At 42.9% G+C, this 27114-nt stretch overlaps 1 protein-coding gene across 1 annotated transcript in view; it reads right to left on the reverse strand.

Moving 5' to 3' along the window:
* Window positions 1-19654, reverse strand: part of LOC131952693 (uncharacterized) — a 70881-nt gene extending 51227 nt beyond the window's left edge. Inside the window, exon 1 of the mRNA XM_059315469.1 lies at window positions 19311-19654. Within this exon, the coding sequence (XP_059171452.1) occupies window positions 19311-19452 (142 nt within the window). The 5' untranslated portion in view covers window positions 19453-19654. The remainder of the gene's footprint in view (window positions 1-19310) is intronic.
* Between the last annotated feature and the right edge of the window lie 7460 nt (window positions 19655-27114).

Consider the following 27114-nt stretch of genomic DNA (forward strand, 5'->3'; position numbering starts at 1 on the left):
TTCCGGTCACCAAAAATTGCTTAAAAGTTGACGGAAGCTCACATATATAGGGTCTTATACATACATATATATGTTTCACCTAACTTAACATTACTTAGGTTCTCTCTCTCTCTCTCTCTCTCTCTCTCTCTCTCTCTCTCTCTCTCTCTCTCTCTCTCTCAGACACACACACACACTCAGAAACAAAGATAGCTTAATTGGGGTTTTCCGACTATGAAGATGTAAAACGTCGAGCTTCGTCAAAATTCAGGTAAGGATTTTTTTTTTGCACGATTACAATACTTCCCCTATACTCAGTATACGAGAAAGTAATAAAATACATAAAATAAATAAAACAAACAAGAAATATTTCCCATCCAACAATGTTTTCAACACAGCTGTTGATGTACCACGTGGATGTGTACACCACTAAAGGACACGTGTTTGTAGCAACTTCCGGTATGTGTCCCAGTTACCGCGGGACATGCATCAAAGTCATTAGACAGACGGGGTAACCTTTCATGCTATTCCGGGCTGGCCCTTCTAACGAACGTAAAAAATACATCCCATAATAATGCCTTCCCTGTGTCTCGTCTATGTTAAGTCATGTGTCTTTAGTCATCAAAACTAATTAGAGGGGAGAGAATTCTGGAGGAGAAATATTGCTGAGCGTGGTATGTTGATGTGGTAGAAGCTTCTTTGTGAAACAATTATGTGTCTGTATATGTGTTATCGTGGGTATTAAGCCTTGTATTCTGTATTGTATGTGGCGCCTGGCATATTTGTAGGGTGACAATATGTGTGTACAAAATGCTGCAAGCTTAGAGGTAAGCTGATGTATTTATCTGCATCCTAATATTCACCATTTGGGATCTGCAATGCTTAGTCTATTACAGTCAAATGAAGGCGGCATCATCGGCCTTGGATACTCACTTTAAAAACTCTGACACCCGGGAAAATTAGGCTCGATAGCTGGGAACAGCAACCCATTTAGCAGAGTCAAATCAAAAAACAAAGAACTGCTGCCTTGTAGTTTGTTCTTGGGTGGACAAAGGCTATGGAAGTAAAATACAGAAATAAAAGTAGTCTGAAGTCGGAAGTCAACGGGCTGTAAGGCGCATTACATGTTGACACGTAATACTTAATTATGTTGGAGGAAATCACCTCCAATATAACACTTCAGAACAAAGAAGAAGAAGACAACCAAACAGATAGATTGATGGATAAATAAACCAGCACACAAGCAGATAAACAAACCTACAGAGAAACAAGCAAACGAACAGATAGATAGAAAACGAGACCAAATCGCAAACAGAACGACAGACAAACAAACAAATCGCGCTAACATTCACACCAGATAAACAACGGCTCACAAACATACACGCACCAAAGCGACGTTCGACCATCCTTGCAACTAGCATCAACGCCGAGAGGAATCCTCCGCGCCGCACTCGGCACCCATATCCCCCCCTCGTCATCCCCTCCGCGGCCATAAATCCCGCGTGATTCCAGCCTTGTCAGGAGCAGATCCAGGTAACGAGGGAGCGATGCTAGATTTGAAGGCTTTCTGTTAACGCTATTAACTACCTAAACAAATACCTTCGTATCAAAGCCGGCTCGGCGATACTCAATCGTCTGCTTTTGTTTCCCGCGCTCCAGCCGCACGTGCTTGAGGGCCGTGGATGACGGTTGTCACTGTGCGCATGCGCCGTCTGACGAGTTCAGCTGACACCGGAAACACGTGGACAACAGGAGCCGGACACGTGGGAGCCGGACATGTAGATAAATAGAGCCGGTTACGTATGGATAAGTAGAACGGATAACTAGAGCCGGTCCCGTGAAAAAAAAACAGCCGGTTGCAGAGGCAAGCACACCGGCAAAATTCAAATCAAAACCCACATCCGGTTATCCTATCCACTGTTATTTTTATCCTACCCAGTCTTACCTTTAACCTACCCGACCTTATCCTTAACCCTAAACTCTTACCACGCAAAAGGTATAGTTTTAACCAATCAAACGCATTTTCTTAATTAACTTCCGCCCTCCTGTTTTTTTTTTTTTTTGTGCAAAGACTGACAATAAAATATCAATGAAACAAACCCAAGTTTTACACCTCTCTGAAGGACGACGTTTATCACCCAAAAAATATTCGAAAACAACAAAAAAAAATCTCATAGAAGTAATAGTTGAGTAATAGCAGACGGCACCGTAATAGCGCAGACACAAAAAACGCTGATGTAGAAAAAAAATGTGACATGGCGGTAGATTTGTGTTCTGGAGCAGTTGTTGTGTCGTCTGCTGAGGAGCTTCTCCATTCATCTACGGTACCGTAAACCTGCGCTTGCTCATCTGGTCGTAGGAATGTAACGGGCTAGTTATTTCAGTTAGTTTTGTTGCTCGCTAATACTAATTGAATCAACAAGCTTTTCTCTTTAACCATTTTTGTAACAATTTATCTGAAGATATAATGATAAATAAACCGGGAGTGATCTCCCCTAAACTTTCTCGAATATTCTTATATAAAAAAACAAGGGATGGGAACTCGGGATATTGACATGAATTTTAATCCATTTTAAATACTTACACTTGTTAAAATAGAATAAAATCTCGTAGAAAAAAGAATTGCACACCAGTGAACGCCAAATAAAATGTGCATAATTGTGCGGAATATTATTAGTACTTTATAAATTTACATTAGTTTTTGAGAAATCGGAAATAGCGTAAATTAGTACTTCCGGTCAACGGAAATTACTCAAAATTTGACAGATGGTAGAGAATTAGATCTTTTACTTACATGTAATAAATTCAAAGTAGCTGTAACAGTACTCAAGTTATCGTGTTTACAGACGCACACACAGACACACACACACAGACATACACACAGACATACGACAAGATTGCAAAATTATGTTTGTCCGTATCAGTGAGGTGTAAAACGTCGAGATTTGCAAAAATCTCGGGGTTTTTTGCACGATTACAAGACTTTCTCTATACTTCGTATATACGAGAAAGTAAAAATGGTACCAAGTTTCGGACGAATACCTGAGGTCGCAACACAAGCTGTTTACTTCTTAGACTTGTTTACGTGACTCTTCAGTGACTTGCACAAAGTGACTTAACCGGTGACTTTTTACATGTGACGTTGCTAGTCAGTTACTCGTTGTCACCGCCCAGAATTTTGCCCCCCCCCCACAGTACACCACTACACCCTCCTGCCTTACCTTACCCAACACTTCCATCCCACCTCTAACCCCACAAATACTCACCACCCACACACCACAACTAACAAACATCCCTAACCAAATATCGATAACGCCACTACCCGCCCCGCCCCTCAACCCCCAGATTTCGTAATCGCCCGCACCCCAATCCCACTTCTCTACCAAAAATGTAACCTCCCCACCCCCATCTAGCCACCCCCAGCTCACTACCCCACCCCCATCTAGCCACCCCCACCTCACTACCCCAACCCCATCTAGCCACCCCCACTTCACTACCCCACCCCCATCTAGCCACCCTCAGCTCACTACCCCACCCCCATCTAGCCACCCCCACCTCACTACCCCACTCCCATCTAGCCACCCCCACCTCACTACCCCACCCCCTACTAAGCCCCGACATAAAGGCAGAAGACTTGAATACTAACTGCTCCCCTTATGGAGAATACCTTTCTCCGTTTCGCTACACAAACATCATCAACGACCCCTGACAAAATATTTTTTACAATCATTGCTCTAGCCTGGCTGTGTCCTCTGTATCTAAGGCTACAGGGAACCCAGGTTTTGGGGGTCGGGCAGTGGGGGGGGGGGGGGAGGGTTAGGGTCAAAACCAGAGTCCAAAATTAGGGATGTTTACATTGTCAGTTGTAAAGTTGAGGGAGAGAGGGGAGGGGTGGCCCTACCAAAACCTGAGCTAAAACAAAACAATACAAAACTTGGTTGTTGTAGTTGGATCAGCTATTTTCACGCCGACACCAACATGTCGGAATACCTCTCGTGCAACCTAACCCCAGATGAATGGTTGTAGAAATGATCTGCGAGTTATGGGTATCGGACGCCAACCCGCTAACCATTTCTGTTGTCGTCAGAGCGCGCAAGGGACGTAATCCGGGCAGGAAGTTTTCGTGCTTTATGGCTAGCAGATGAGGTTATACGAGATGCTCGTCACCGCTAATATCCCGCGAGATTTTAAAACAACATTCGTTTCGTTTCTTGGATCCGGTGAAGTTTTTTGTTGTTTGGAAATCAGCTCTAACCCACGTCACAAGATGAGCGGTGTCCAGTCCAGTCCATTACCCGGAGGGGTGAGTCAGGTTAATCCATTCTTTTGAGGGGTTCATCAGTACTTTAAAGTGTTTTAATTTAAAAAAAAAACTCTATATTGACAATGTTCTTTTTTACCTCAACCTTAAATCGTTAGTATTAGATTAAGGTCGAATTTTTAAAATACGAATTAAAATATTTAGATAGACACAATATTTACGCATTAATTAAACTTTCTAATGTTCAAAAGTAAAAAAATATTTTTTCTATAAAAAGACAGTAAGAAATGTCAAGAACAATGTAGTTTTTATTTTGTTTGTTTATAACATATGAAACTGGTTTTTTAATCACTTTCCATTTTCTTTCCATTGTTGTGTAAGTTGTATTTTTATATACACTTATTTGTGTAGTATTTTAGCACCACTAAACAAGGCTTACAGTACCATCAACCAACAAGTCTTACAACACCATCAACCAACAAGTCTCTACAACACCATCAACCAACAAGTCTTACAATACCATCAACCAACAAGTCTTACACCACCATCAACCAACAAGTCTTACAACACCATCAACCAACAAGTCTTACAACACCATCAACCAACAAGTCTTACAGCACCATCAACCAACAAGTCTTACAACACCATCAACCAACACGTCTTACAACACCATCAACCAGCAAGTCTTACAACATCATCAACCAACAAGTCTTACAACATCATCAACCAACAAGGCCTACTACTGCAAGCAAGTGAGAAATTGTGTTTCCTTGTGCGCCGACTAGAGCAGCGAAATGTTGCCGGGAAATTACATTACAGGAGCATCTCTCTGCCGGGGTCGTCTGTAAGTGGGTGTGACAGGGGTCATTGCTAGAGGGGTTTAAATATATCAGGGGTCGTCTATAAGTGGGGTCATTGCTAGAGGGGTTTAAATATATCAGGGGTCGTGTATAAGTGGGGTCATTGCTAGAGGGGTTTAAATATTTCAGGGGTCGTCTATAAGTGGGGTCATTGCTAGAGGGGTTTAAATATTTCAGGGGTCGTATAAGTGGGGTCATTGCTAGAGGGGTTTAAATATATCAGGGGTCTCTATAAGTGGGGTCATTGCTAGAGGGGTTTAAATATATCAGGGGTCTCTATAAGTGGGGTCATTGCTAGAGGGGTTTAAATATATCAGGGGTCTCTATAAGTGGGGTCATTGCTAGAGGGTTTAAATATATCAGGGGTCTCTATAAGTGGGGTCATTGCTAGAGGGGTTTAAATATATCAGGGGTCTCTATAAGTGGGGTCATTGCTAGAGGGGTTTAAATATATCAGGGGTCTCTATAAGTGGGGTCATTGCTAGAGGGGTTTAAATATATCAGGGGTCTCTATAAGTGGGGTCATTGCTAGAGGGGTTTAAATATATCAACCTAGGACCCCCTATATTCTGAGGCACCGAACTCATCAATATAATTTTAGTTTCAGCCTTTAAATAGTCTTTGAAACAGCTTGGAATATTTTGAGCCATAAATTGTACCTTTGTAGCATAAACATAGACAAATTCATGGTTATACATGAAAAAATATCCGTGTTATGACGGCAAAAGTTGTTGCCATAAAAAAGGTTGTTTCATAAAATGTTTTTATAGTTTGTAATATAATCTCTTAACTGTAAAACGTTTTTTTTTTTCAATTTGACCAGACATGAATACACAGAGTTCATCTATTTCATCGACAACGGAATATGTAGAAATTGTATGGTGACCTCGGCATATGTAGGGATTGTATGGGGACCTTGGCATATGTAGAGATTGTATGGGAACCTTGGCATATGTAGAGATTGTATGGCGACCTCGGCATATGTAGAGATTGTATGGCAACCTCGGCATATGTAGAGATTGTATGGTGACCTCGTCATATGTAGGGATTGTATGGTCATCACTATGACAGGATCCTTCACTATCCCCGACTACAAAGGACGGAGGAACGACCTACCGACTTGAGCCCGGAGTCCAAACTTGATACTTGATGGCTACATGTAGCTGATTGGATCAAATATCTGCTGGGTTCGTCGTGTGTATCACACCCGTATGCTGTACACTTACATAATGAATGATTGCATCTGACTTCATCTGCTAATGATTGGTGGTCGAACTATACTTCTTGTCCCACCCCACTGTGAACCAACAGTCAATTCTTTTTATTGGTTTTTCATAATTTAAATGTGCAACACTATTTTCTTTTGTTAGGATATGCCTAAAGCTGTATCAGGAATTGCCTAAAACTGTACCAGGAATTGCCTAAAACTGTACCAGGAATTGCCTAAAACTGTACCAGGAATTGCCTAAAACTGTACCAGGAATTGCCTAAAACTGTACCAGTGTGATGACGCAAGATTACGTCAGACATGTTTAGCAGATATAGGTTAGCAGAAACAGACTATAGGCCTTGTTGGTTGGTTAGAGAGGCCAATGGGCGCACAGAGCTGACCGGTCACGTGGGACGGTCAGCTGACCACTGAGGCGTGGGGCAGTAGAGCGATAGGCCAGGAGTTGATAGGTAGCGGTCAGAGACGGCCGAGGAATGTAGATAGTTAGGTAGATCATGATTAGCTAGCGAGGTAGAAGGTGTTAGATTGTAGAATGTAGAGAACAGTTAGTGTTAGGATTGGTCATGGGAGTGCGTAGTTAGTAGTATAGTGAGCAGTTAGTAGTAGTAGGTAGCATGTGGTATAGACAGTCAGATAGAAGTAGTACAGTGTAGATCAGTTAGGTAGAAACTGGAATATATATATCAATTTAATAAAGAACAATTTGTATTTTTGAACTGTGTGTTATTGCATTCATTCGTTCCCACATTCATTAAAACCCCCACTCTCACAATTGGTGGAGCGCGGGTCGAGTAAGGGAAAGAACGTATATCAGCTATTCATGACGGAGTATGACTGGTGTACAGCTTTCTGTAACTCAACACAACAGCGGACTTCTTCAACCGGAACGAGTGGATTACCAATACAAGGGAACAGTCACCATGTCCAAAAAGATAAGTACCTTCCATCATTTTTTTAAACGTTTGGGTTTATAACCGTGCTGGATAGTTTGTGCCAGCGGTTTTTCTGCCTTACACATTCTTATGTTACGCCCTGTTTTCTTGGTTTTGTTAACTTTCCTCTACACACACACATACACAACCATGGAGGCAGAGTTTCAATGCTATAAACGGGGCATACCATTAGACAAGAAAGAAGAAAAATTTGAGACATCTTTAGAGAGTAGGTTAAGAAACAAGATAGTCAAGATAGTAAAACATGTCAAGAACAAAAGCAGAGTTAGCGTTAGAATTAGTGAAACTGAAAGCATAGCAAATAGATAACACGCAACTGCCCAAGAACACCAACCCCATGACCAAGAATGTGACCCGGACCGCCCCCATAAATGATTTTGAACAACGGACAAAAGTGAAGTCAAGTCGAGTTTTTGTGTTGATCTAAGTAGTCGAGGAAATCGACGTGAAGTCGATAAAAGTTTAAGTTGAAGTCAGTGTAGTCAAACTGAAGTCAATTGTGTTATTAAAGTCAGTGAAGTATAAGTCAGAACTGAAGTCAAAGAAGTTATTTGAAGTCAGTCAAGTCAGTCAATAAGTTGTTGAAGTCGTAATTGAGGTCATAGTGACGTAGTTGAAGTCATGTTGCAGTCAAAGAAAAGTCTTTGAAGTTATAAAGTCGTTGAGGTCATAGTGAAGAAGTGAAATCGTCGAAGTTATAGTGAAGTCTTTGAAATCAAAATGATGTCGTTGAAATCATTGAAGTCAAAGTTAAAGTCTTTGAAGTCATATTGAAGTTTTTGAAGTCAAAGTGAAGTCTTTGAAGTCATATTGAGTCGTTGAAGTCAAAGTGAAGTCTTTGAAGTCATATTGAAGTCTTTGAAGTCAAAGTGAAGACGTTTAAGTCGTCGAAGTTTAAGTCGGTCAGTGAAGTCTTTTAAGTTGAATTGAAGTGAAGTCGTCGAGGTCAAGTTAGTCTTCAAAGTGAAGTTAGTCGTCAAGTTGAAGTAGGCCTAATTGAAGTCGTCAAAGTGGAATCAGTCGTTAAATTGAAGTCAGTCAGGTTACTGAAGTCAAAGTGAAGTCAGTCAAAGTGAAATAAGTGAAATTACTGAAGTCAGTTAAAGTGAAATAAGGCAAGCTACTGAAGTCAAAAGTGAAGTCAGTCAATTAAGTCAAGCCAGCCAGATTTTTGTCAGAAGTCAGATAGTGAGAGCTGCTCCACTATATGATCACGTGTTGAAATGACACGATACACACTCACATGTCTATTCTTTTTGTGAAGCTATTTCTAAGCTCTAGTAGTGTTTACGTCTATTGAGTTTATTAGGCTTTACAGATTGTTGTTAGATTAGAGTGTACTGATATTTTATTTGGTTATGTTGTAATGTTATTTTTTTAATGTTTGTTATGCCGCCAGACAAATGTTCAGCACGTATAAATTTGGGATTGAGGTTTTTTTAATGGAAGGTACCTCTGTCTGAATACTTGTCTGCGCGGGCAATAAATGGTCATGTAAAGCCATTGCTCATGGTCTCGTAATACAATTTCAGACCCACCAGCGTTATACAGAATGAGACGAGATGAAGCAGACACTTCAAAGAATGCCGCCACCTGAAGCCCCTGATCACGTTGAGTTACCTGGACAGCGAACAGCCTGCTGGACGTGAATAGCCCTGGTCAAGACAGCGAACGCATCGCCACCACTTCGCCCCACCCTGGGGTTATCTAACAGACCGCCAGCTACGTTAACCTACGTCGGCAGATACAAAGGGTAGACGACCCATCGTCCAAGTTCCCAGCGTCGGAATGTTACGTCATTGTTTCCCCGCATCAGACAGCTCCAGTTCATCGTATAACCACTCTACGTGGACATCTCAACCAGCGTTGAGATCAGATTGTTGCGTCATCACATTGACCAACGAAAGTTACACCTACACCCGCCTCACGGGAATTTACATCAAACTCGACACAACCCACCCACCACAGAGGAACGCCAGCAATTACATAACACTTACACATACACTTACACTGCTCGCAGAGCCCGTTCAACCAGTTACACATTCTACTAAGATTAGCTCAAGGCCAGTACACGACAACCTACCCAGAACTGAGTTACACATGATTAGATTCAATCAAACCATAACATAGACATACATTATCAAGCAGAGACACCACAGACGTCAGGATACTTACACAAAAACTAGAACAATGACATTTTTTTTTCAGGAACACAGACACAAGAGTTAATGTTTTTGTAAACTGTGCTGTCCCATTTTTTATTTGATTTATATGATTGATGTTAGGGATAAAATAGAGTAGTAAGATAGATAGTTGTTGATGTATTAGATTAGTAGCAGACGCTGAAAAATATAATTTGTCAGCTACAGAAAGGGAGGGAGATATGTGATGACGCAAGATTACGTCAGACATGTTTAGCAGATATAGGTTAGCAGAAACAGACTATAGGCCTTGTTGGTTGGTTAGAGAGGCCAATGGGCGCACAGAGCTGACCGGTCACGTGGGACGGTCAGCTGACCACTGAGGCGTGGGGCAGTAGAGCGATAGGCCAGGAGTTGATAGGTAGCGGTCAGAGACGGCCGAGGAATGTAGATAGTTAGGTAGATCATGATTAGCTAGCGAGGTAGAAGGTGTTAGATTGTAGAATGTAGAGAACAGCTAGTGTTAGGATTGGTCATGGGAGTGCGTAGTTAGTAGTATAGTGAGCAGTTAGTAGTAGTAGGTAGCATGTGGTATAGACAGTCAGATAGAAGTAGTACAGTGTAGATTAGTTAGGTAGAAAATTGATTATATACATTTGAATAAAGAACTTTGTATTTGGAACTTGAACTGTGTGTTATTGGATTCATTCGTGACGCCCCTCGTTAAAAATCCCCACTCTCACAACCAGGAATTGCCGTATTGCAGCAAGGAGTTTTATCGGATCGACCAAGTCAAGTCTACTTCACCTGCACTTTGCAGCCTGCACTTATTGAGTAACCCATGAAACCTGACCTTAACCCAAACCACTTAGGCATTAATTGGGAGAGCAGCAGTACACCAGCCATAAACACTGTCAGGGGGAGGGGGGGGGGGGGGGCAGGCAATCGTCTGCTAATAATTAGTGTCAATAGATGGAACTTCTGGGATAAAAGTATCATCCCTCCCCCTCAGCCGACCCGTTCGTTCAATTATCACAAGTGTGAGACCCCCCCCCCCCCCCTCCACCAACCCCCACAGGCAACCTCCCTATCCTAGTTACCTAGTTATCAGATCTCATCCACTATTACACTTGAGGTACCCCCCCCCCCCAAGCCTCACACTTGAGATCACCCTCAGGTAAACTTGGGGTTTCCGCCTTAGTGAGTTATTCCAAACCCACTCACCACACGTAGCTTTCACACCGACATGCAAACCCACATCTACCACACCCACCCATCACACCTACATACCACACCAACATCTACACCCACCCACAACACCCACGTAATCACCTATGTACCACACCTACCCATAACACCCACGTACCACACCCACATCTACACCCACATCTACACCCACCCACAACACACACGTACCACACCCACATCTACATCTACACCAACCCACAACACCCACAACACCCACATACAAACCCACATCTACGACACCCACCCATCACACCCACTTACCACACCCACATCTACACCAACCCACAACACCCACGTACATCACCTATGTACCACACCCCCGTACCACACCCTTATACTACACCCATATACCACACCCAAGTACCACACATAGCTTTCACATCCATATATAACGCCCACTTACAACACCTATGTACCACACCCACCCACCACACCCACCCACCACACCCACCTACCACATTCACGTGCCACACTGGGCTGTTCAACCCCCTTCTATATGCCATAGCACATCCCCCCCCCCCCTCCACCCACAAATTACACCAACTATGGCATGAAGTGGTTTTCCGGAATAGCTTACAAAATCATGGCACTGTATTTTACTCACTTAAATATGACATTGTTTTTTTACTCACTTAAACATGGCACTGTATTTACTCACTTAAACATGGCATTGTTACATTACTAACTGGCTGTCGCAAACCACCTCAGTACACATCATCACTGGTAGATGCCGTCATAGCATGGACATATACAGACAGCTGTAGGCTCAGTATAACTAGGTTTAGGTACTGAGCAAAATATTTAGACTGTGATGTTTGTGTTGATAAAGTACACATATAACGTGAAACCAATGTGCGCATGTGTGAAAGTGTTCCAATGAAAATGTCCTTATAAAAATGTCCTAATAAAAATGTCCCAATAAAAATGCCCCAATAAAAACGTCCCAATAAAAAGTCCCAATGAAAATGCCCAAATAAAAATGTCCCAATAAAAATGCCCCAATAAAAATGTCCCAATAAAAAGTCCCAATGAAAATGTCCTAATTAAAATGTCCTAGAGTGAAAATATCCAACGAAACTCCTAACGCCGATTCCCTAAGAACAAAAAAAACTCATTACCAGGAAACACAAACCTCCAGCTGTTATCGTTTTATTGGTTTCCGTGGCTGTGTGAGACCTTTCAACTTTAAACCCAGATGAAGGGAAGACGGGCATTCACACTTCACGCGTGAAGACTAATACTTCCCCCCCCCCCTAACTCTAGCCAGTATTAATACTTTAACCCTAACTTTAGCCAGTATTAATACTTTAGCCCTAACTCTAGCCAGTATTAATACTTTAGCCCTAACTAGCCAGTAGTAATAATTCAACTAACCCGAGGACCACGCCTTAATTCAAGAACTCAGGACCCGAGTCATACACATAAAGCTAAACCAAAGGTCAGAGTTAAAAGGTCAATGGCACGACTGTCATTTTAAGAGTATGGTTGTATTGTAAATCATAACGAAAAAAAATTGTGTTTATTTTGTGTTTATTTTTAAAGCGTTGTTGTCGTGAGTGATGAATTGGGCCTAATGTTGATGTGTTGTTAACTTAGTAGTTCGTTATTGCTGAGTTCCTTTGTTGTGAATTGTCGTCAGTCGTCACGAAGTTTGTGTGTGCTGGTTTGTGTACGTGTATACTATAAGGACGTGTGAATGTGTATAGGGAGTCGCATCATTCCAGTGTTGAGAAATTTCCTGCTACCAGGTTAGTCAACATTACTTTTTGTGTATGATGCTAGTATTGCTAGTGGTTGCCATTGTGATTAAATAGTCGGCGTGTCTCGTTTAGATTGTGTGTAGGTTACCAAACTTTGAGTAGGCGTTAAGTGACATGCATAGTTTGACCTCTTGACCTGCTGTCAAATAGGAGGTGAAATACCAGGTCAAGATGTGTCCACTTGTGAGAATATTGGATAATTTCCTGCAGTCGTGTGGCTGTCTATGTCGTGTGGTTGTCTAGGTCGTGTGGCTGTCTATGTCGTGTGGTTGTCTAGGTCGGGTGGTTGTCTAGGTCGTGTGGCTGTCTAGGTCGTGTGGCTGTCTAGGTCGTGTGGCTGTCTATGTCGTGTGGCTGTCTAGGTCGTGTGGCTGTCTAGGTCGTGTGGCTGTCTAGGTCGTGTGGCTGTCTAGGTCGTGTGGCTGTCTATGTCGTGTGGCTGCTGTCAAGGTCGTGTGGCTGTCAAGGTCGTGTGGCTGTCTATGTCGTGTGGTTGTCTAGGTCGTGTGGCTGTCTAGGTCGGGTGGTTGTCTAGGTCGTGTGGCTGTCTAGGTCGTGTGGCTGTCTAGGTCGTGTGGCTGTCTATGTCGTGTGGCTGCTGTCAAGGTCGTGTGGCTGTCAAGGTCGTGTGGCTGTGGGTCGTGTGGCTGTCAAGGTCGTGTGGCTGTCTAGGTCGTGTGGCTGTCTATGTCGTGTGGCTGCTGTCAAGGTCGTGTGGCTGTCAAGGTCGTGTGGCTGTCTATGTCGTGTGGCTGCTGTCAAGGTCGTGTGGCTGTCAAGGTCGTGTGGCTGTCAAGGTCGTGTGGCTGTCAAGGTCGTGTGGCTGTCAAGGTCGTGTGGCTGTCAAGGTCGTGTGGCTGTCAAGGTCGTGTGGCTGTCAAGGTCGTGTGGCTGTCTAGCTCGTGTGGCTGTCTATGTCGTGTGGCTGCTGTCAAGGTCGTGTGGCTGTCAAGGTCGGGGGATATGTGTGGGTCGTGTGGCTGTCTAGGTCGTGTGGCTGTCAAGGTCGTGTGGCTGTCTAGCTCGTGTGGCTGTCTATGTCGTGTGGCTGCTGTCAAGGTCGTGTGGCTGTCAAGGTCGGGGGATATGTGTGGGTCGTGTGGCTGTCTAGGTCGTGTGGCTGTCAAGGTCGTGTGGCTGTCTAGCTCGTGTGGCTGTCTATGTCGTGTGGCTGCTGTCAAGGTCGTGTGGCTGTCAAGGTCGGGGGATATGTGTGGGTCGTGTGGCTGTCTAGGTCGTGTGGCTGTCTAGGTCGTGTGCCTGTCTAGGTCGGGGGATATGTGTGGGTCGTGTGGATGTGTGAGTGGTGTAGCTGTGTTCACCGTTTTGTTTTCTCAGCTTTTGTTTGGCTGTTTCTCTACTCTGTGATGCCATTCATTCATTCATCCACCCAGCCATCCACGTTGTTACCCATCCACCCATCCATCCACCTCGCCATCTCCTCGCCATCTACCTATCCATCCACCCTACCTAGCCAGCCGTCCACTCAGCCATCCATCCACCCAGGAATTCACCCAACCAACCACCTGACCTAGCGTACCGTCCTCTAAGCCATCCTCAAATTCTCCAAAGATCTTAGCTTCCATTTATTGTCAACAATTCGTACATTTCACTTTACGCGCTGTACTCTAACTCTTATATTAAACTAACACAAAAATCCAAATATCATTCTGTATCACTGAATCCTCCTTAAATAATACCTAGAATAATTTTTCTCGTTTCCTTGTTGGTGTCCCACACGCATGTTGTCGTGCGCATCATGCGTGCGCAGCTTCTTCAAGTGATTTCTTGATTCTAGCGACGCCCGAAGGAAATATTTCCATTTCGATTTCTTTAATAAGCAGAAACTTGGTGGGTAGGATCGGGGGGGGGGGGGGGGGGGGGGGGCGTAAGACAAAATGTATTTGGGTTAAGTGTGTAGTGTGGGTGTGTGGGCAAAGTGTATGCGAGTTAAAGTGTTGGATGTGCGTTCATAACAGAATAGCGAAATATTTGAGTTGACGGACCAATTTAATGAATGATGTTGTCCACGGACTTATTGACGGCTGACTGAGCTATGGATGTTGACGGTGGCCTGAGTTATGGATGTTGACGGTTGCCGGTTAAAGTACAGAGGGTGATCTCACTGTGACGTCGATGTGACGTCACAGTGACAAGTGCGCCATAAACCGATGACAGAATGTGTTTACATCCTGTCTGTTAGCCAGATCATCCATCAATCATCTGTGCGTGTGTGTGTGTAAGTGTGTGGATGTGAGAGGTCTCATGGATGTTTGTGTGCGGCACTGGGATTGTGTGTCTTTATAGTGCACGGGGAATAAACCATTCCTTTTATAAACTTTGTTAGTAAATGCCACGGTTAGACTTGAAATATTTTCAACACATTTGGTAATCAACGCTTTTTGCTATCTAAGTAAACAAAGTTTAATTAATCGTTTCTGTATATCGTGCATGAGAAAGCTTATTATAAAGATATATGTACGTAGCGACCCTTCCCGGGGACAAATTTTCGATTTGCACCCCCCTCCAACTTTTCGATCGATTTGCACCCCCCTCTCAAACTTTCGATTTGCACGCCCCCCCCCCCCCCCAAGTTTTCGATTTGCACCCCCTCCTCTCAAACTTTTGATTTGCACCCCCCCCCCCTCAAGTTTTTCTCTATATATTTTGCTATTTTTTGCCTTGGTGTCACCCCCTAATTGGTGTCACCCGGTGCGGTCCGCACCCCCCGCCCCCACCCCTCGCTACGCCTCTGCTCCAGAGTATCCTTCCACAGACCGCCCCTCACCCAGACCAACCCCCCCCCCCCCAGATCAACCACCCCCCCCTCTCCCAGACGAAACCCCCCTCCCCACAGTCCACACACTATTCGCAACTAGATGTAGTTAAATGGTGGCTTGAAAACAAGTCGATTTGTCACAAGTAAAGTTAGATCATATAGATAAGACATTCAAATTTAAAGATACAGATATTTATTTTACTATACGTGAATCAACAATCATTGACAAATACGTTTGTATTACTTCTCTATTTTTTGTTCATAATTTTTTTAAATTACTTTTTTTAAAATCTATGTATTCTTTTGAAACTGGATGAAAGTCCCACAATTTGATGTATGAAAGTGGCCGGACGTTTTTGATACATTAAAGGAACTTTATTTCTCCCACGGCTAATTTATGTTAATGGACAGGTTTGTAGGCCTAATGCATACAAGGTCATCCGGAAATAGATGTTCTATTTATAGAAAATCATGTCATTTGTGACGTGACATGGTTAGCTTGTGCAGCCCCAACGTTAAAAGTCATGTCATTTACACACGCACGCACATGTATATATATATATATATATATATATATATATATATATATATATATATATATATATATATATATATATATATATATATATACACACACATAGTGTGTGTGTATTTATTTTTCCAAAGGCTATTTAAGTACACTAAGAAATATTATCAGAGAATAATTAAGTAAATGATGTGGAAATTAGCTCAGATTATTTAATCTAGGGTCGACCAGATTTTCCCATTTAATGGGTTAAGATGTTTAATTTCATTATAATTACGCCTAAACTCAAGTTTCGCAAAATTAATGATCCCATTACACTGTGGTTAATTAACTTTGACGTAGGCGCAAATGGCGGATTTTAATTTTTGCTAATTAGCACCTGGTCAGTTCTTAGTGGGTCAACCAAATATTGCGTCGTCATAAATCATTGGAAAGTATTGATCCGTTGATTCTGCTTAAAGGCGAATCCTGAATTTTATTTTGTCTGCTTATTCGATCGTCTGCAAAGTGTAAGCGTTAGATGTCACAATATCGACACATAAATCTGCAACATAAATCTGCGACATAAATCTGCGACATAAATCTGAGACATAAATCTGAGACATAAATCTGAGACATAAATTTGAGACATAAATCTGAGACATAAATCTGAGACATAAATCTGAGACATAAATCTGAGACATAAATCTGAGACATAAATCTGAGACATAAATCTGCGACATAAATCTGAGACATAAATCTGCGACATAAATCTGCGACATAAATCTGCGACATAAATCTGCGACATAAATCTGCGACATAAATCTGCGACATAAATCTGCGACATAAATCTGAGACATAAATCTGAGACATAAATCTGAGACATAAATCTGAGACATAAACCTGAGACATAAATCTGAAACATTTGTTGCAAAATTATGGTATGTAATATCGAAAAATAAAATAAATCTGTTACGTAAATATAAATATATGCCGTAACTAGCAATTAAAATTAAATTACGAAATTTAATTTGTATCATAAATGCAGGAAAAAAAGACAACTTTAATTCCAATCTGTGGCATTGAAATAAAGCACGTTTGTTTGTAAGCTCGATCATTCTATAGTTGCAGACTTTGCCTTAAGGCTATCCCCGTTAAACAGACTTAAATATAACCCGGCAGTTCCTGTGGTTTTCAGGAAACTTAAGGATTGGCACGCCAACCACCTCACCGTACGGGTAAGGCAGACGGCAAGTGACCACAACCTCAAAACTTTAACAACACCTCGAGAAAATTCGTGAGGTCGAAGACTGCAGCTCCGAGATACCCCAAAAAAATAGCGACCGTTTTCTAAACAAATGGTTAATTGCCTTTTTCCTGTCCAGCTATCATCCGCTTCACGTCGTTGATGTCATGCATGCCTCATTTAATGGTCAAAACTGACCATAGGCCGCAATTCCTTATAAAGACACCCGTCTTGTTATTAAGAATTTAAGGCGGCCTCAGTTTTACAATCGTAGTTGGTCACCTCTGATATGACGAGGATGGAGGAGCCTTAAGAAACTGTTGGTGTGAGAACCGCTGGTGTTATCTTAGGCTTACGTCTCATCGTGACTCAACTTTGCCGTGGTCACTCAGAGAGTATGTAACCTCACCAGTCTGAAAAATCACCTCAATTAAAATGCAAATTTTCCTCCGAATTTCAATCCTGCCACAGAATTTAAGAAATCGAGGAGAGACACCCATCACCCACCCTACCCCCTCCACCCGCACCCCACCCCACAGCTGCCGTGTCTCAGCCATACCCGGCAATTTTTTCCCCTTCAAGTGCGGGCATCAAAGAAGGAGAGCCAAACACAATTTTAATTAAACCGATTTTTCCCTTGAAACAGCCGAGTTTATTTCACGTCAACATTTGAAAGTGTTAGGAGAAACCGGAGAGTTTTTAGAAAAAAAAATTCCTTTCACCCGGTGCACAAAACTTGGACACCGTTAGCAAACCAAACCAATAGAGCCACATCTCTAGCACATTGAAGGGTATCAACATTCACAGGTATAGCACACAGTGTTTCTTTCGGATATTGTATTGGGGGGGGGGGCTAATTTCCGGAAGGGCGTCGGACATTGCATAAAGTATATATTTTGTATTTAACATGTTTTTTTTTTGTATTTCTATGTTCATTCAAGGGTTTGAAAGGGTGTATGGGGGGTGGGGGGGGGGGGTGGTAGACTGCTTGGAGGGGGGTGTACTTCAGACTCATGGCATCAATATTAACATCTACTTCACACACAATGGCATAAACATTCACATATACTTCTAAGGTACTTCACTCATAAGGGCAAACATATAAACATGTACATCATACACAAAGGGATCAACATTTACATGCACTTCACACACAATGGCATAAACATGCACTTCTAAGGTACTTCACTCATAAGGGCAAACATATAAATTATACATCATACACAATGGGATCAACATCCACAAGTACATCATACACAATGGCATGTATATGACACTAACAAATACAATCACGGGTGATTGTTGACACCAGCACATACAATCTCGTGTAATTGTTGACATAGTTTTGCACCTATAGCACCTGTTACCCACATCTAAAAAAATCTGGAACGATCCCCTCCACCCCCACCCTACTCCGGGAATTACCGCCAGCCGGGGAGAATCGTACCCGTGGAGTTTCGCTCACACTTCAGCTAATTAAATTGATTCAACGACCATCACGCTGACGACTCTAGCAGGTATCTCCTCAATGGTTGCAACCCTTGCAGTCACCCAACAATGTACGAACACTGTCAACTGATGGCGTTTATTTTTTAACGGCGAGCTTCTGCTGACGGAGACAATAGGTCGAAACGTCAGAAAATAAAATCTCCTAATATATCAAGCAAATACTCATATGGTATAAGTAGTGTTTCTTTCAGAAATTTTTCTCCGATTTGGGAAGGAGGGGTAGTGTTTCTTCCAGGTATCTCTTCGGGGTGCGTGTGGAAGGAGTGTACGCCCCCCCCTTCCACCCCCCCCCCCCCCCAACTTCCTCCAAACTAAATAGACTTTAAATAGAAAATACATAGTTTACCAGTTTTAGACCCCACCCGATCCCGAAATTTTAAAGTCCACAGCCCCCCACCCCTCGGAGAAAAATTCTGAAAGAAACAAAGCGGAGGAGAGGGGTACTTGATACTTTGAGGGGGGATATTGGTTAAATGATATATTTTCTATATAAATAGTTTTTTTTTTAATTTTCCTTGGGTGGGGGTCAGTGGGGGAGGGGATCGGGGGCGTAGATATACTCCGTGGGATGGGGTATCCCGAAGTGATACCTAAATTAAAGTTTGGGTGTTTGTAAAGATACTTAACCCTAACTACCCTGGCCCCATCTCTAGTGTAAACTTTACCCTGTCCAAGTGGTTTTTGTTGCTAATTTACAACATACACTAAGAGAAACGTTTAAAAAAATAGCAAGTTTTTTTTAGCTTTGACCACCCGGTTTCTTTGTTCTACGCCTTTACCTTTTAGCCTTGCGAGACTTAATTAATTAAAACCGTGCTGCTGTAATTAATGAACTCACCTTTTTTCCTCGGGCGTTGAGCGCCGACCTGACAGATCAAGCCTGACAGCAGACACAGACACAACACGCGCTCTAGGTGAAGTAGAGTTGCCCCAGAACATTTCCGTGGACTGGGCACCGCTGGACCAGCCTCACCACTCATTGCTACAGTAATCCAAGACGTGAATAAGAACAAAAACTTGTTTTCTTATTTTTTGTGTTAATTAATTTTATAAGGTTCGGTAACTCGTAATATGGTAGTGATCCCCCTTATTGTCTGCTGAAGTGAACAACGCAGAAGTCTGAAAGAAAAAGCAGACGACACCCGCGCTAAGTTGCACCGCCTGACTGCCACACGTAGGAAAGGTTACATCGGCTGCTGACTTCACTTCTGCTTCTCGCGTTATTCCCGCCGGCGTCTGCTTTATTTCATCGTTTGTCTCCCTCTACTGGGCGCGGGTAAACGGCTCGGCGCGCGCCACCTACAGCCGTCTGCCCGCTACGGTTTAATATCTTTTTAATGGCGCAAATTTCATTTTCCCCGTGAAGCTGGTGGTCTGAGAGCCTTGGAGATGATTTCATATCGACAGGTCATAAAAATGATAATTTCAGACAACATGTTTTTAATAACTTTCTTAGATAATTGAATTTTTTTTAATAACTCATTCATAAAAAAAAAAAACAAGCGCGTGTGAGTTGGATTTAAACAAAACAAGATGTGAGTGGCTTACTGATACCCCAATCCTCAGGGATATGATCATCTTGCATCATTAATCCTAACCTCAACTCCATCCTTTAATCCTAACCTCAACTCTATCCCTTAATCCTAACATCCCCTATACCTTAATCCTAACATCCTCAACTCTATCCTAACCTCAACTCTATCCTTTATCCTAACCTCAACTCTAGGGGTAGTGTTTCTTCCAGGTATCTCTTCGGGGTGGGGTGAGGGTTCGAACTCGAGACTTTTCGCAACCATGAGCTTTACCGACTCGACCACGCCGACCCCCTGAACGGGAAATGATGATGATAAATTACTTTAATATGCAGTTTCATCTTCCCTCTACCCCCTCCCCCCTTCCATACCGTATCGCCGGAAGCCCTAATGAGCTGTGTTTACCCCCCCCCCTAATGAGCTGTGTTTACCCCCCTGTATGCTGATAACTGGACCCACACGTCGAGTGTTTACAAACGCTCGCATGCTAGCCGGAAGTGACGTCACGGGAGGTTCGGGTACCGCACGACCCCCTGCATATGGCAGATGTGGCCCACGAAATACCACCATAAACGAGGGCCCACGAAACACCACTATCAACGAGGGCCCACGAAACACCACCATAAACGAGGGCCCATGAAACACCACCATAAACGAGGGCCCATGAAACACCACCATAAACGAGGGCCCACGAAACACCACCATAAACGAGGGCCCATGAAACACCACTATCAACGAGGGCCCACATGAAACACCACTATCAACGAGGGCCCATGAAACACCACCATAAACGAGGGCCCACGAAACACCACCATAAACGAGGGCCCATGAAACACCACTATCAACGAGGGCCCACATGAAACACCACTATCAACGAGGGCCCATGAAACACCACCATAAACGAGGGCCCACGAAACACCACCATAAACGAGGGCCCATGAAACACCACCATAAACGAGGGCCCATGAAACACCACTATCAACGAGGGCCCATGAAACACCACCATAAACGAGGGCCCATGAAACACCACCATAAACGAGGGCCCATGAAACACCACCATAAACGATGGCCCATGAAACACCACCATAAACGAGGGCCCATGAAACACCACCATAAACGAGGGCCCATGAAACACCACCATAAACGAGGGCCCATGAAACACCACCATAAACGAGGGCCCATGAAACACCACCATAAACGAGGGCCCATGAAACACCACCATCAACGAGGGCCCATGAAACACCACCATAAACGAGGGCCCATGAAACACCACCATAAACGAGGGCCCATGAAACACCACCATAAACGAGGGCCCATGAAACACCACCATAAACGAGGGCCCATGAAACACCACCATAAACGAGGGCCCATGAAACACCACCATAAACGAGGGCCCATGAAACACCACCATAAACGAGGGCCCATGAAACACCACCATAAACGAGGGCCCACGAAACACCACCATAAACGAGGGCCCATGAAACACCACCATAAACGAGGGCCCATGAAACACCACCATAAACGAGGGCCCATGAAACACCACCATAAACGAGGGCCCATGAAACACCACCATAAACGAGGGCCCATGAAACACCACTATCAACGAGGGCCCATGAAACACCACCATAAACGAGGGCCCATGAAACACCACTATCAACGAGGGCCCATGAAACACCACTATCAACGAGGGTCCATGAAACACCACCATAAACGAGGGCCCATGAAACACCACTATCAACGAGGGCCCATGAAACACCACTATCAACGAGGGTCCATGAAACACCACTATCAACGAGGGCCAATGAAACACCACTATCAACGAGGGCCCATGAAACACCACTATCAACGAGGGCCCATGAAACACCACTATCAACGAGGGCCCATGAAACACCACTATCAACGAGGGCCCATGAAACACCACTATCAACGAGGGCCCATGAAATACCACTATCAACGAGGCCCCATGAAACACCACTATCAACGAGGGCCCATGAAACACCACTATCAACGAGGGCCCATGAAACACCACTATCAACGAGGGCCCATGCAACGCCGCCATCGAGGTATCAACCAGGTTCGTGTGCAATATTGCCTCTGATAAAAATGCCAAGGCAATACAGAATCGTTCTTTTTTTTTTATCTTCCGGTTTCGCTTAGGGATAGTGTCAGGATTAGTCTCAAGATTAGGATTAGTCTCAAAGAGTCCAGGTTAGGTTTAGACTTTTTAAAACCATAGCATGGGTGAGCACCACACATCAATGTGACCTTTGACCCAGAAGATTTAGAAATTAAAAATGTATGATTTTATTGACTGAGGGATTATATGTAGAACCTGCGGGTCACGTGGTCACTGCAGTTGTCACGTGATATGTGACACGTGAAACGTATTCAAGTTACAAGCGAAATGTTGCTACGCTGACTTTGCTTTTGATACCCTATATGTAATTGTAATTTATAATATAACCGTTTCTCAATATCCTTTTAACATCCAATTCTTTAAGTTAACAAAGTGTACACCCTCAACACGCCCCCTTCGCTTCATTCCCCCCCCCCCCCTCCAGAGTTGTAGGCCGGCTCGAACTTGCACAGTTTATTCCAGGCCTCCTTAAGCGCGATATGAACTCTCATTGTGTTATTAAAAGGCTAAATACACCAATTGTAGACCATAGTAATATTGTAGCCAACACTTTGTATACACGTCTGATGTGACGTGAGTAGATGAAGTAGAGTTGAAGATCGCGTGTAGCAAGTGGTCGAATACCACCCGGTTCGCCCTCAATCTAGTCTTTTCAACCACCTCCCCCCCCCCCCCCCCCCACCCCTCACTTGATTCTATGACTGGACCCACCAGCCTGACCAACTGCATCCTGTATCCAGGTCCCGATACATCGCCGTATACTTGAACCAGGGGTGCACCACGTGTATACCACATGTGTACGAGGTGCGCACCAGCTGAAACTCCATTACGTTTGTTTTCACAATCATTTAACATTTCGTCTTCTTTGCACCCCCCCCCCCCTTTTTTTTTTTACATCTATCTTCTATTTTTTTTCACGTTTCTTTGTACTAGCTGTATCGGAACTTCACTATTTTCGGAACTTCCCTTTCACTACTCCCTGTTTTTCGGAACTTCCCTATCCCTTGGTTCGGGTCTTCCCCTTTTCGGTTCCCAGCCTACGCCTAGTTCGTCCTCAGCTTCCGTTTTGTGTTGCTTTCTTTCTGGGGATGTTGCTTTGTAGTTGTGTATACACGGGGCGGGAGGGACGGGAGGGACGGGATGAAAAGATAAGAGATGAAAGATGCACCACAAATTTTGTTTATTTTTCCGCTGAAATACCTGAAATTTGTTTCTCTATACGGCATGTTGATGTAAGTTTTAGCAAAACTCTTCGTCCTTGCCTCAGTACGGTTGGATTTTCAAAAGGGTTTAAATATTTTTAAATACCCCCCCCCCTCAACTGATCTAAAAAAATAGATTCTAAAAAAAAATTACATTTTTAAAATAATGCAAAACAAATGTTTATTTTAAGAATCGCCAAGAATTTATTAAAAAGAATAATAAAACTAATAATATTGAGTTATAAGTTTACGGTAATATTGATAATGCGCATCACATGAAGGTAATATTTGTAATTAAAGAAATGTAATAGAACTTCTTTCTTCTTCTTCGTTCTTCATTTTAGTGTTGGAATAGAACTTCTTTCTTCTTCTTTGTTCTTAATTTTAGTGTTGGAAGAGATCCCTCCAACACAATTAAGTATACGTGTCAACTGGTCATGCGCCATTGAGGCCATTGACTTCGATTTCAGCCTGCTTTTCTTGTTTGGATTTGCTTCCATTTTTCCAACCAAGAACAAACTACAAGGCAGCAGTTGTTTGATTTCGGAGTTGGGTTTCCTATAAGGGTGGCTGTCCCCAGCCAACGAGCCTCATCTACCCGAGGGTTCGAACTCGAGACTTTTCGGTCTAGCAACCATGATCTTTACCGACTCAACCACGCCGACCCCTTGTAATAGAACAGATTCATGAAAATGCCAGGAGTCATTTTCAGGTTAACTTGAGCACACATAATATTATCATGATGATTTTTTTATAATCTTTCACAACCTCAATATGTCAGTACACACCCAATATGTGGCCGTCAAGTCAATTATATGTGTACATGTTATGTGCTTGTTTTTACACATAGACATACAATAATACACAACTTCTTATTTGGAACCAGATTCCGTTTTGGTCTTTAAAGTGTAAGGGTGGTTTACTGATGCCCTTTGAATCAGTCACGTGACGTTCTGTTGTCCTGTTAATCGGTCAGGTGATGTCCTGATGTCATATTGCTCAGTCACATGATGTCCTGTTTGTCACGTGGTGTCCTGTCACTCAGTCACGTGATGTCCTGATGTCCTATTACTCATTCACGTGATGTCCTGATGTCCTATTACTCAGTCAACAGTAATACCCAAGTTAAAAGTCTGAGAAAAGAACATGTAGCTAACTTGACCACGGTGTGTTTAGAGACGAACTAAAATAAGGATGGTGCTGTTGTAATGTCACACATGCATGTGTTGGTTGGTTACACCACACATCACTGTCTGCAGTCAACTTGGCTGATACCAAAACAATATGACTGATACCAAAACAATATGAATGATACCGAAACAATATGACTGATACCGAAATTCGGGCATTTGTCGCATTCGGGTAAATGTCTATTCGGGAAATCGGCTTTCAGGCAAACGGCAATCGTGCAGTTGTCTTTCGGGAAAACGCCCGGCTTCCACCAAAACAATATGACTGATACCAAAACAATATGAATGATACCAAACCAATATGACTGATACCAAACCAATTTGACTGATACCAAAACAATATGACTGATACCAAACCAATATGACTGATACCAAACCAATTTGACTGATACCAAAACAATATGACTTATACCAAAACAATTTGACTGATACCAAAACAATATGACTGATACCAAACCAATATGACTGATACCAAACCAATTTGACTGATACCAAAACAATATGACTTATACCAAAACAATTTGACTGATACCAAAACAATTTGACTGATACCAAAACAATTTGACTGATACCAAAACAATATGACTGATACCAAACCAATATGACTTATACCAAAACAATTTGACTGATACCAAAACAATATGACTGATACCAAAACAATTTGACTGATACCAAAAAAATTTGACTGATACCAAAACAATATGACTGATACCAAAACAATATGACTGATACCAAAAGATAGAATTTTCTAAATTAATCCGGTTAAATTGTAAAATTAATTTCCCCAAGACTGTTAATTTTTTTCTGTTTAACCTCATTATCTCATTGTTTTTTGTTTAACCTCATTAACTCATTGTTTTTTAACCATTTACCTCTCGTATTTATTTAGTCATGCCAATCACCGACAATCACACGATTTAACCGTATACACGCCGCCATCTTTAATCTCCAGAACTACATCAACAAACATCCCAAACCAAGTGATACCAACAACCAACCCCCGCCTCCCACCAACTCCCACCCCCCAGCGTACGTACCCCTAAGACGACTGAAAAAGATACACCGCGTTCGAATAACAAACAAATCCGGTAAGCAGTCACGTGATAGGACCCAGGTCGACCCCACACCTGTTCCACGTCTGCAGACCAGTTCGACGCGCGAGCTGGCAATTACAGACCAGCAACGGACGTTTGAACGCCATCGTGCGCGCGGTGTTTGGGAAATCCCGGAAAAATTAGCCGATCGTTGCTCGCGATGGCGTCTGGTTAAAAACGATCGCGGGTGTAGCGATAAAATACACGCTAACAAGAAACTTTTTTTTTTCTTCTGTAAACAGACAGGCTGGCGAGAACCTGTCTATTGATCTCCTGGGGGTGGGGGGGGGGGGGATGATGGGGGTGATTTGTTGGATAAAGTGGGGGGGGGGGGGTGAAACTGAATTCTTTTTAAAGTATTTTTAAATAATATTAACGTAAGGACTGAAGGGAAAAAAAATTGTAAACATAAATTTAGCGTAAAGAAAAAGTACAGTTTGTATTCGATACTTGAAGTTTTGGAATTCAGTGTTCGGATTTAGGATCAATATGTTTGTCAATATTTCTACCATAAAAAGTTGACGTCAAGACTCTACAGTCCAGGCAACATTTTAAGTGAAATTTATATTTACCTATCACCTCGGTATACAAGTGGTGGTGTGGTCAACACTCTGCCCCGCCACCTTGGCTTTACCGGTCAACATTGCCACCTTTCTCATAGCCTTCACCCTGCTCTAACCCTAACGACGATACCTGTAGAAAATGTCCGCAACACGATACCGTTTTGCACTGCCGGTGGTCATAAATGACATTTTTCTAACAAATAAATTCAGTTGTAAACAAGCTGTCGAATTCGGGCTCGCGGGTGACTTATGATACATTGGCCTGGCTCTACGATCTATATCCTTACACTACTGTCATTCTATAAATATTCACCAAACTGTCCCGTTCTTTAGACTGTCCAAACACTTTGACCAGACTGTCCAGTCCCTTTGACTAGACTATCCAGTCCCTATGACCAGACTCTCCAGTCCCTATGACCAGACTATCCAGTCCCTATGACCAGACTATCCAGTCTGACTAAATGATTCCATCCCTTTGACGCAACTCAGCGTCCCATTTTTGTATTTGTAAGAAATGCCAACCAACATCTACGATTTCTGTATCAGACTTCTGACATCTAACCAATAAGATTATTATAAATGTCGAAACCACGATGTGCTTTTAAAAGTCTCGTGCAATACAAGCCAAGCCATGAAATACAGCTACAAGTTATTTCCAACTAACCCACCTAAACCAGAGGAGCTTTAAAGGTGACACAGATTCGTTCTTCAGTCTAGATCAAGGGTCTCCAAACTTTTCAGTCCGAGGGCCGCATTAACTATCAAATTTCAGTTCGGGGGCCAGTTAGTTCCAGACATGTCTTTGATTTTTCTAGAGAAAGTTCCTTAGCCATCACCAACAAACGTTTTTTTTGTGGACAAAAAGATCTCCGCGGGTCGGATGAGAGGACATCGCGGGCCGCATACGGCCCGCGGGCCGTAGTT

Source organism: Physella acuta, unplaced genomic scaffold, assembly GCF_028476545.2.
Source record: "Physella acuta isolate Inbredline_101_S28 unplaced genomic scaffold, ASM2847654v3 ptg000072l, whole genome shotgun sequence".
Taxonomy (NCBI): domain Eukaryota; kingdom Metazoa; phylum Mollusca; class Gastropoda; family Physidae; genus Physella; species Physella acuta.